Source organism: Ambystoma mexicanum, chromosome 3q (assembly GCF_040938575.1).
Source record: "Ambystoma mexicanum isolate Mex_15411 chromosome 3q, UKY_AmexF1_1, whole genome shotgun sequence".
In the NCBI taxonomy this organism is placed as follows: Eukaryota; Metazoa; Chordata; class Amphibia; order Caudata; family Ambystomatidae; genus Ambystoma; species Ambystoma mexicanum.
In genome coordinates, this window is record NC_090926.1 from 543,127,673 (window position 1) to 543,140,297 (window position 12,625).

The 12,625-nt window shown below is 38.2% G+C and overlaps 1 protein-coding gene across 3 annotated transcripts in view; it reads left to right on the forward strand.

The window, feature by feature from the left end:
• Positions 1–12,294, forward strand: part of SPDL1 (spindle apparatus coiled-coil protein 1) — a 739,625-nt gene extending 727,331 nt beyond the window's left edge. For all 3 annotated transcript variants that reach the window (XM_069654305.1, XM_069654304.1, XM_069654302.1), the window contains exon 12: positions 8,962–12,294. In XM_069654305.1, the coding sequence (XP_069510406.1) occupies positions 8,962–9,148 (187 nt within the window). In that variant the 3' untranslated portion in view covers positions 9,149–12,294. The remainder of the gene's footprint in view (positions 1–8,961) is intronic.
• Positions 12,295–12,625: the final 331 nt, after the last annotated feature.

Here is a 12,625-nt window from a genome sequence, read left to right on the forward strand (position 1 = left end):
TCTTTTGTTTTCCTTAAAATGATACTATTTCCTTAATCAGTTCATTCCATTTCATTTTCCTCTCTTTATGGAAATAGTTCAACAACCAAAGGAAATACCATTTAATATTGAGTGCAGTTTTAAAGTAAAGTTATTCCTCAAAAAACGCCTTTGCATGTAATGAGATGCATTTGGAAGATTCCTCATGTAATATGGTACACAAGTCTTATATATTTTCCTCTTTGTTAAAAATACCTTTGCTCAAAAATAAATATCCTTCTTTGTGCTGCTTTTTTAAAAAAAAAACAAGGTTGCCTGTGCAGTCATTAACTTTAATAGCCTTTAAATATCATGTTTTCATGACTTAATCTCTGATGAATGAGTTTGCCATGTAAAAACACTGGCTTCACAACACGACGTCTTTTAATGAATTAAACATGCAGGCTTACCTTGTTTTCTTTAAACAAGAATGAGTTCACCTTTTTTCGTCATCCAGAATGCGACAGTAATGTCTCTGCTTTTCTTCTCAGCTGAAGCCAGGAACAATCAATCACCGCGGGGACTTCCTTTTTGCTTTAGAAGACCTCACAGCGTTTTCTTCCACAGGGAAAATTAATTTCTTTAGAGTAGATGTAACTTGAATGAGTTGTTTCTTTTTCTTTTAGTCTTGAAGATATTTTCTTATGAGTTTTCCAAGGCCCAAAACATAGGAGATAAACAGAAACATGACCAGCTCAGGAAACTAAACTAATGAAAGGCAGTTTAGAATGTTGGGAGTCACACCATTGTCAACCTGCCACCCAATCAGAACTCCTGCCTCTGCCCTCCATCTTGGCTTGGGGTATCTGCAGTACTCTGAATATGGAAGTTAAGGCCCAACCATTTTAACAGTGAAAGGACTATATTTAGTTTTTAAAACTAACAATGAAATAAACAAAGAACATAAGGATAATAATTCTTTAATTACCACCTATTTACTATGGAACCTGACAGTACCCACTCTCCAAGCCCTCCCTCCCGGACCAGGCTTGACAGGATACTTCCTATGAAATTTGGCGACAAAAATTGGAGCATGGACATCACTAGCAAATTCCCAAGAGCGTTCCTCAGGCCCAAAACCTTTCCATTCTATTAAATACTGAAGTTTTCCACGACTTCTTCTAGAGTCCAAAATTGCTCTGACCTCAAATTCTTCAGATTGATTCTCCACTAAAACTGGACTAGGAGGAACTCCTAATCTAGTTCCATCAACAAATGGTTTTAACTGACTAATGTGAAATGTTGGATGTACTTTTAAATTTTCGGGAAGTTTCAATCTAACTGCAACTGGATTTATCACAGTCTCAATCTCAAAAGGACCTATAAATCTTGGACTAAATTTAGTTCGACCCTTGATTTTCAAATTCTTGGTAGACAACCAGACTTTATTCCCAACACAAAATTCTGGCCCAGGCTTGCGTTTAACATCAGCAAATCTCTTATAACTAGCCTTACTCAATTGAAGTGCCTTCACTGCTCGTACCAAATTTTCCTTCATAGACTGTAATCTAATCTCAACTGCTGGACTACCAATGTCTTTCTCTATCTGTTCTCTAAGGAAACGAGGATGGAAACCACGACTACAGAAAAAAGGTGACATAGAAGTAGAATCCTTCATAGAATTATTATATGCAAATTCTGCTATCCAAATTAGATCTACCCAACTGTCTCCTGCTTGCAAGTAACATCTTAAGTACTTTTCCAACTCTTGATTAACACGTTCCACTTGACCATTAGTCTCGGGATGATATCCAGACGTTAATTTAACTTCCACACCAAGACTTCTACAAAAGGCCCTCCAAAATTTTGAAATAAACTGAGAACCTCTATCGGAAATCACCTGACTAGGTAAACCATGCAGCCGAACAATGCCTTGAGAAAAATGCTGTGCCAAACTTTCTGCAGTAACTTCCCCTTTAATTGGAATAAAATGACTTTCCTTAGTAAGTAAATCAACAACAACCAAAATTGTAGAACAACCTTGATCCTTAGGGAGATCAACTATAAAATCCATAGAAATAGTATGCCACGGATGCGGCGGAATTGGAAGAGGTTCTAATAAACCCATTGGTTTACCCACATGTGACTTGGCTCTAATACAAGTCTTAACAAAGTTTAAAATGTCACTTCTCATTGTATCCCACCAAAATTCCCTCCTGACCAACTCTAAAGTTTTTCTAAACCCTGGATGACCTGAGAGTTTTGATTCATGACAATCAATCAAAATTTTTTCACGGAGCTTCTCTGAAGGAAGATATAATCTAGTGTCGAAATATGGTAAACCATTTTTAATTTTTCTCACTGGGTCCTGTCTCACCCATTCATCCATTTGTTCAGAAGTCATACAGTCTTGAATTTCTTTAGAAAAACTTCCTTCATCAAAAACTCCCGCCACAATAAAATGTTCAGAGGAAATCACAGGTTGTTGATCAATCTCCTTCAATTGTTCACTACCAGGAAACTGACGAGACAAAGCATCTGCCTTTCCATTTTGACTTCCAGGTTTAAATGTAATTACAAAATCATAATCTGAAAAGAATGACCATCTTAATTGTCTGGGTGTTAAAGTTTTAGCTGATTTTAAAAATAAAAGATTTCGGTGATCAGTCAAAACTGTCAGTGTGTCTAGCTCCATTTAAATAATGGCGCCATTCCTCAAAGGCTGCCTTGATCGCTAAAAGCTCACGATCCATGATGGTATAATTGATTTCAGCTGAAGAAAACTTTTTGGAAAAATAAGCAACTGGATGCAATTGTCCAGTGTTTTCATGCCTTTGAGATAAAACCGCTCCCATAGCCAGATTGGAGGCATCTGCCTCAACAAAAAAAGGCTTAGAAGGATCAGGATGTAAAAGCACAGGTCCTGTAATGAAACGATCTTTCAAAACCTGAAAAGCCTCTTCAGCTTCTTCACTCCAAATGAATTTTACTCCTTTCTTAAGAAGTTTAGTAATAGGAGTAATGATTTGAGAGAATCCTTCGATAAATCTCCTATAAAAATTGGCAAAACCCAAAAAACTCTGCACCTCCTTAACCTTAGTCGGAGATGGCCAGTCTTTGACAGCCTTAATCTTCTTTAAATCCATCTCCAACCCACCAGGAGTAATCACAAAACCAAGGAATTCAACTGAAGAAGTATGAAATTGGCTTTTTTCCAATTTTGCAAATAAATGGTTTTCTCTCAATTTTTGTAGGACCAATTTTACATGACTTTGATGTTGTTTCGAATCTTGTGAATAAATCAAAATATCATCGATGTATACTACAACAAAAATGGCCAGAAACTCACGTAGAACTTCATTAATAAAAAACTGAAATGAAGCTGGGGCATTACATAATCCGAAAGGCATCACTAAATATTCAAATAATCCATACTTAGTCTTGAAAGCTGTCTTCCATTCATCTCCCTCTTTTACTCTAACAAGATGATAAGCACCTCTCAAATCCAATTTAAAAAATATTTCAGCTCCTTGTATCTTATCTAACATAACTGAAATTAAAGGAAGTGGATATCTGTTTTTGATGGTTACCTTATTTAGAGCTCTATAATCAATACAAGTCCTCAATGTTCCCTCTTTTTTAGGCACAAAAAATAAAGGAGATGCCACCGGGGACTTGGAAAGTCTAATGAAACCCTTTGCTAAATTTTCAGTTAAATACTCCTTAAGGTAATCGTTTTCCTTTTCAGTAAGTGCATAAACCCTGCTACAAGGTAAAGTGGCTCCTGGTTCAAGTTCTATCTTACAATCAAATGGTCTATGAGGAGGAAGACCACCTGCCACTACCTCATCAAAGACATCACTGAATTCTTTGTAGCAATCGGGTAACTCTCCCATAACAGCTCCAATAGTATGAGAGTGAAAAAGAGCTCCAACCTCTCCTAAGAACCTTGCACCCTTAACATCATCAATCTGAGTATCTTCAAGGGATTGACCTTCAAAACAATGTTCCTTACAAAAATTGGAATTTAATTCAATCACCCTTCTGCCCCAATCAATCAAAGGATTATGATGTGTAAGCCAGGGCATGCCTAAAATAATCTTCAATTGTGGAGCATCGATAATCTCAAAAATCAACTCCTCTCCATGGTTCCCTGCCTTAATCATTAGTAAGGGAGAAGTTTCATGTGTGATTGGTCCTGAAGTTAATTCTGATCCATCCACTGAACTAACCTGCTCAGATAAAACCTTCTTCACTAAGGGAATACCTAAACTCTTTGCTACTCCCCAATCCATAAAATTCCCAGTTGCTCCTGAATCCATAATCACAGGACCACTACCCACCAATTACTTTTCAAAAATCAAGGATACATTAATTGTTATGTGAGGAACTGCCGCCTGAAGAGTATTGGCTACTTGATGATTCTTGCCATCAGGATTTTGTACTTTCTTTGGAGTGTAAGGGCAGTTCCCAAGAAAATGTCCACTCCTTCCGCAATAAAGACAGAGATTATTATTTCTTCGCCTATCTCTTTCCTCCTTAGAAAGAGGTCCTCTAATTCTTCCCGAACTTTCTGAATTTTTTTACCTAAAATCTCTATTTACAAACTCCTGCCTAGGTCTATCAAATCTAGGATTAGATTTATTCTCTTGTTTATTGTCTCCCCTCCTACGCTCCAATCCTCTTTCATAGAGGCGAAAATCTAACTGTACAACTAAATCCATCAAGGCGTCACAAGAAGTTGGTCTATTTACCACCCCAGACAAGGCGTCTTTCAATTCATCCCTTAAACCTCTGTAAAAAAGGGATGCTCTCTTCTCTTCTGGCCAGTTACTTTCAACAACTAGAGTCTTAAATTGGGTAATATAACTGACTAACTCTCGATTCCCCTGTTTTAACTCAAGCAGCTCACCATCAACTTGTAAGGATTCCAGACGTTTATCAAATAACTTACTGAACTCCTCCTTAAATAACTTAAAATCATACAAAGCTAAATCTTTTTGTTTAACCAACACTCCTGCCCAACTAGCAGCCTCCCCTGAAAGATAAGATATCATAAATGTTATCTTTGACATATCAGAAGAAAACACTTCCGGCCTACTTAAAAAATGTAATTCACATTGAGTGAAAAATGTTTGAAATCTTTTAGCCTCACCAGAAAAACGTTCAGGTGGTGCCAGAGGCACCGGTAAAATTAAAGACTTTAAACCTCCAATTGCTCCTAAACCAGAATCTCCTCTCTGTCTAGAACCTTCCCTTTCCAGAACTGAAGGTTCCAAAATCTGTTCTTCTCTCCTACCTACCAACCTTTCTTCTGACATTTCCTGAATATGTGTAACCTTAATATTTAACTCCTCAATCTTTTTATTTAAAAGGACATTCTCATTTATAGAAACCCTTAATTCGTCCCTCAACTCCTTAATCATATCCCCCAAGGCTTCCATAATTATTCTGGGAAGTGGTCTCAGCAGCTCAGGCGAAGTTAACTACTTGGGCCTTTCATTCTGTCAGGATGGTAATATCCACATCCAACGCAGGAGATGCTGAGTCCCACGATCCCACTAAGATGTCTATCTCACAACTAAACTGAACAGCTGAGTACTAGACACCCCTGGGGGGAAGGGGGAAAAGTGGATAAAATAACAAATCAGACACTGGATCTTCTATCTTCATCCGGTCTCTGCATGAATGAAAATTGTTAAGCATTAAATAATATTACAAAACTAAACAACTATTATTTTATGAATATCAACAATCCTACCTGAATACCCTCTGCAAAGAGCCCAGAGGATGATAATTATTTCTATATATTTTTTTTTAGTTTTGAAATAACTCCAACTCTTTTACGCTAAAAGCAAACTTTGGTGGTCATGTTTCATAACTGTGCTGCTGAAAACCAATGAACTGAATGTCATTACAAGTGACTAAACTGATGGAGGTTCCTTGTGGAAATAAATGAACTTGAAGAAAAGAAAATGTGTTTCCAAACAATGTCAATAAAACTGTGAACACAAACTCCAGAATGTCTCAAGAAAATGAGTCTTTTGAATGAAGCAGACTTGAAAAAATAGTTGAAAACACAGAAATAATCTTTTGTTTTCCTTAAAATGATACTATTTCCTTAATCAGTTCATTCCATTTCATTTTCCTCTCTTTATGGAAATAGTTCAACAACCAAAGGAAATACCATTTAATATTGAGTGCAGTTTTAAAGTAAAGTTATACCTCAAAAAACGCCTTTGCATTTAATGAGATGCATTTGGAAGATTCCTCATATAATATGGTACACAAGTCTTATATATTTTCCTCTTTGTTAAAAATACCTTTGCTCAAAAATAAATATCCTTCTTTGTTCTGCTTTTTAAAAAAAAAACAAGGTTGCCTGTGCAGTCATTAACTTTAATAGCCTTTAAATATCATGTTTTCATGACTTAATCTCTGATGAATGAGTTTGCCATGTAAAAACACTGGCTTCACAACACGACGTCTTTTAATGAATTAAACATGCAGGCTTACCTTGTTTTCTTTAAACAAGAATGAGTTCACCTTTTTTCGTCATCCAGAATGCAACAGTAATGTCTCTGCTTTTCTTCTCAGCTGAAGCCAGGAACAATCAATCACCAAGGGGACTTCCTTTTTGCTTTAGAAGACCTCACAGCGTTTTCTTCCACAGGGAAAATTAATTTCTTTAGAGTAGATGTAACTTGAATGAGTTGTTTCTTTTTCTTTTAGTCTTGAAGATATTTTCTTATGAGTTTTCCAAGACCCAAAACATAGGAGATAAACAGAAACATGACCAGCTCAGGAAACTAAACTAATGAAAGGCAGTTTAGAATGTTGGGAGTCACACCATTGTCAACCTGCCACCCAATCAGAACTCCTGCCTCTGCCCTCCATCTTGGCTTGGGGTATCTGCAGTACTCTGAATATGGAAGTTAAGGCCCAACCATTTTAACAGTGAAAGGACTATATTTAGTTTTTAAAACTAACAATGAAATAAACAAAGAACATCAGGATAATAATTCTTTAATTACCACCTATTTACTATGGAACCTGACACCTATGCTGACAAGTCCCGAATCTTAGTTTTATTCTCTTCCTTCTCAGATTCCCTGCATGCAACCATTTCCTCTTGCTTTTTGGATGTACAAACCTGGATGCATACCCATTTCTTACATCTAAATACCTTGAAAACCAAGATTCCGTTCTTCCCATCCGACCTTGGGGTTCGCCTTGGATGTCTAGGCAAAACTACAGCAACAACTTGTTTGGAGCTAAAGCAGATAAGTCCCTCCAAAGTTCCAGTCCTCAAGGGCAACGTACAAGTTTCTGGGTCTGGCTGTTCAGCAACAGTCGGGTATAGAATTTCAACCCTTTCCCTACTATGTCCACAGTGCAGAAGACAAGGTTCCCTCAGGCCAACACCTGCTGAAACATGGGCCAAGGTGCTCTGAGAGGAGAGTGGTCTGCTCCAGCTGTGCCCTCAGCGTATTAGTAGTCAGATACTAAATGTTAGTGATACCTCTGATGATGATACTGTTAGGTCTGTAATACCAAGCACAGGTGGTATTGATCACACTTGTATTAGTATGAGGTGACATACCAATGTTATCGATACTCTCACCGTTATTGATACCTATGTTAATGATAACTGTCAGGTATGCAATACTGAGCATAGGTGCCCATTCTAAAAGTTGCACTGATGCTAGGTGGACAACTGCTTGTGGTTTTCTCAAGGTTTGACAGTGTATTGTTAACAAAATTTGCAAAGAAAACCTAACTAAACCTACTCTATCAAGGAGTTCCCTACCTAGTCTAGGTTCTACGGGAAATTATCTTAGCATACACAAAACTGACCCTCGCACTAAACAACAAAGTAAATCATAAACAACATAAATAGATGATTACCAAATAACCAGTGACTTGAATAACCTTCACCTTTTCTGGGTAGATCGCTCTCCCCTGGAATGTCCAAAGTCAATCTCTCCAAGTATTTAACAAAGAAAAGTAAAGTTGTTGAAAGTTCCAAACAAAACAAAGGTTCACCCAAACAAAATTCCACTGGTAACTGGTAACAGTTTTTTTTCCATTTCCAATTCCAGCAAAGAAAATGGCACCAATGGTAATCCTGGATAACTTCCTTCCATGGTGGACTTGGCACAGTTTGAAAGACAAAAATACTACTTCTGCTTCAACAACTGTCCATATGTTTGTAACTTCTGCTGTGTCTTTAATATAATTTGTCAGGATGTTTCTTCTTAGGGTGTTGCTTTCCCCTTGACAACCCCCTTCTGCTACTGTCGCTGGGAAGGCAGACTCGTTTGCCCCATCATGTTCTACTGCTTCAACAATCTTCAATGCAATGTTCTCTGACAATATTATAGACCACCACAGTTTTGTTCTGCTTCACTTGGTACTTTTAATATATGCTACGCAACTTAAAGACGAGACTCTTTGGCCTTCACATGTAGGCAAGGTGCTCTTTCCTCTTTTAGCAGAAAAGAGCAGCCTCTTTGCCTCGGTCTGTCTTACCGCTACCAATGTAATCTAATTTTAGAATGCTTCTCTCTCTCTCTCTCAGCTCCATCAGTCTCAGCATTACAGATAGTTGAATTGTACAAGCACTCAGCTCCCTTCCCCAGCTTTATGCACCTCGTCTTATTCTAGCAGCTAACCAAAGCTGTGTTGCCACTCTTCCAGTTTTAGATAACCTTGTCACCCTTGTATCAAAGGACACTGGAAATATAACAACTTCAAAATATGTGGTTAGATTTGAATAGTGTTTGTTTCACTGTAGAAAGGATTCATCTACTGGTTTGGCTAATGCTTTCTCTTCTCTTCAACAACTTCTACAACTAAAATATGCTTGTTCTAAATGTTACAAGATTCAGGTTTCACAAGAGCAACAGATTTAGGTATATATGACCACTCTTTGATAATGATTTTCAGCTTTAAGGAAATGTAATCTGGGATATATTGACCCACTCAGCTGTGCTATTCTAGATCACTTTGCTGCAGTGGTGCAAGAAACAGCAAAATGGCCGCGCTGACTCCTGTGCTCGCCACGATCTCTAAACTACGTTTTTGCAACAACCAGAAAATGGCTGCACCACCCTGCCCCACACATTTCAGGTGGGGTGGAACAGAGTACTCACTGCAGGAATGTGCCAGTGTGCTCTGCAACATTTAACATGGAGTGAAGTGAAGGAGGCAGCATTACTTTGCTGAAAACCCAAAATGCCTCTTTAAAATGACACCTTTTTCAACCTTTAGAAGTGCTGCTTGGCGCTAAACTCATCCAGTCCTTATGAACCACTATGATTAAAAAGGCCCTGGATTGCACAGGATCATCCATTGTGTCTAGAGGAACCGGACCACTTTTGAATGACGGCTCCGGTCAAAAGTATCTTTGGAAAATCAACCATGGGCTTTGTTTTCATTTTACAGGGGAAACGCGTCTATTTTGCAAAAGGATCTAAAAAATCAGCTGTTCAGATAAAGACTCTAAATAGATGCCTGTTTAAATGTATCCATGCTGCGAAACAACTCCGGCACTCAAATTAACTATAGCTGCATAACGTGTGTATTTGCTGGTGAGGAAAACCAAATTTAAAGAAATAGTAAAATGTGCTTTTTCTGACTGCAGAGAGAAAATCGCCTATTTAAAATTAAATTGTTGAGTGAAGGACTGCTTACTTGGCTCTGTAAAAGGATTTGTTGCTGGTAAAAGTACACCTATAAACTGTTTTGATTCCACAGGTTTTGTTTAAGTCAAGATTTAAAATGAGAGAATGAAACTAAAACTCATAGGCTAAGTTGGCAAGCTATAAAAAAAATCTTGCTCTGCCAGTTGCTAGCCTTGGGAAAGGTTGACACCTCATAAACATCTGGCACAGGAAAGCACTAATTGCCAGCTGGAAAGACTTTGAATGCACCAGGACAAAGAAACCTCACAAGCTCATCAGACATTCGTCTATGCTCCAGGCTGGGACAATAGCAGACTGAGACTCTCACCTGTCAAGTGTGAGGGGCAATAACACTTTCAATCAAGAGAGAGGCCCCTCATCCTGCTTCAAAGAAACTGACAATTGACAGCAGTTGGGGGAGGGGGGGAGAAAAAAAACGGATCAAGTGACAATGGACTTCCTTTTGGCTTTAAAGGCTATTGTGTAACTGAACTTTAAAGATGTTTAACTTTGCAGCAAGAATTAGGAAACATGAAAAGTTTGTACTTCTAAATCTAATGTTATGCTCTTTCTTTGAAAACTTGGTAGAACTCATCACTGCATAAGGAACAGAAGTTATAAAAAATGACAGATTGCAGGAAAAGTATTGATGTTGCGAACATAATATTTTGTACATACACCCCTGGGGGTAAATGCGCATCTGTGTACGAAGTTGGGCAATTTTAGGCCAAATCTTTCATGTTTAAATTTACCAAAATGTGTCAGCAAGGGGAAACCAGGTCCCACAGACTTGGGGTTTGGATTGAAATATGACACACAAAATATATAACCTGTGTATCTGATTTTCTCAGAGGTTGCAACTGCATAAATATGCGTTTGTGGCAAAATTTGATTTTGGTTCCAGTAGCTAGGGGAGGTTTCTAAACACTGTAAAAATCACCCCATAAACATGAATTCCTTTTTCTGTGATCCAATCATCTGTGGGCAAGGCAGAAACTATGCTCTTGCCCAATCCTGTTATTAGAGGCGGGAGTAGTAAGCCTGCCCCTGCCATATACTGTAGTGATGTCATCTGGCATGATCAATAAAGGACCCTGACGGCACACAGGGTACACACTGATTCCTGACTTTCTTCCTGAATTCCTGTGTGGTGTCCGGTTCCTGATTTCTTCATCCTGTCTGATCCTGATTCCAGATTTTCATTACTAAGCTAAGGCCTATGCATTGCTGACCCCACTTTCAGCTAGGCCTCAAATTCAAAAAAATCCCCAAAACCCAAGGGAAGCATCCTGATCCAGCCTGGCTCGCTGCTACTATTTGCATTCCTGTTTCAAACCTGACATCCTACAAAATCTTTAGTATACAGTGACCAGAGGTGCCAGTCTAGTGCAGTCCGGTGACCAGAACAGCCCAGCTGATCCTATCCCGCCAGATTTGCCCAGCTGTCCTGTGTCAGACCAGATCCGTGGGGAGACCAGAACCCTTGACGGTCCAAAATCCTAAATTAAAGTGGACTGTAAGTATTAATAGGAATCATAGAAAACCATAGCATACCTTGCCTTGCCCTATCCCAATCTCTAAACCATCCTATCCTTACCTTAATAATTTGTAACATTGTCAGAATCCTTATTGCGATCCAGTCCTTGATTTATCTTGCTAAGCACCATTTCTTTAGTCATTTTAATCTTGTGTAAATCCTAAACTATCAATCCTAATTCGAGTGATCCGACTAGTTCCGCCAGGGCGGGTGCTGGGGATCTGGGGTGGAAGTCATGAATCAACTCTAGAGCTTACTGTGTCCCTCTTTGGTATTCTAGCCAGAGTGCTCTATATAGAGTAAAACTTAGAGTAAAACTATTCTTGTCCAAACTGAATTTATTTTCTGTTTTCATTACCCGATTTTTCTAAAAACGCCTCTTATTCTACATTGCATATCTCCCTCAGTTTAATAGCTAGAGACTGCATTTCAATTCTTGATTATGCCCAAGACCTGTAGCTACACCCCAACCCAAAAAGCGCACTCAAAATCAATTTCACCCGTTTTTATTGAGAACCGTTTGGTTAATTTTCGGCGGGAATCAACATTTTTGCAAAGTTTTACACGTGTTATTTTTATTCTAAATTATTTTCAACCTTCCATTCAAATTCAAATTGTTTACTTTTGCTCAAACTATTGCTTATGATTGCTAGTAACTTTCCAGTGTTGCTCCCGTAAAGATTTGTACTATTTAAGGATTTTTTGCACACATTAATTGTTTTAGTCAGCCATTTCCGAGTGTCACTTTAAAAATTGCAAAGGTTCAAATCTTTTTTTCTCTCTTGTTTGGGGAGGGAAGGTTGGATTCGTATTTTGTTTATTGTTCCTCATTCCTGATTACCTGCTGCTTCCTTTTATCTCTTTAGAAATGATTATTTGTGGGTTGAGGAATGTTGCAGGGGGAAATCCTAACTTGAGTGCTATCTTTCCAAAAATTCTAAGTGTTGCTATTTCTCTGGTGTTTTCTATGTTGTGTTGCTAAAGAGTGAATTTAACGGCATTACATACCTTCTTATTTGTTATTGTCGCCACATTGGTGATTGCTGCCCCATGTATTAAAAAGTATATGTTTGATTTGAATTTTAAATAAATAAATATGACCTTTACCAACCAGCCGGATTCCTGGTCCATCGTGACCCGGGGTATTTGAAAAGGGGTGTGGTATGAGTGGTGTATCTCTTAAATATTGAACCTACATATATAACAAAATAAGCATTTCGTTTGTGCGCTGCATACTAGGCTGAGACCAGGGCGTATCGCCTGATTGAAATCCTTAACAGTAAGGACTGCATTTCCTTTCATTCATACAGAGCGATACTTCGACTCGGTTGGGAATCACAAACATCCATATGCAACCTTTTTTTGATATAATTGTTCTTGTAACAATTTGTGAAAGTCAGCTTCTACCTTCTGAATGTTTGCGATCTGCCTTCTCCCTCTTAAT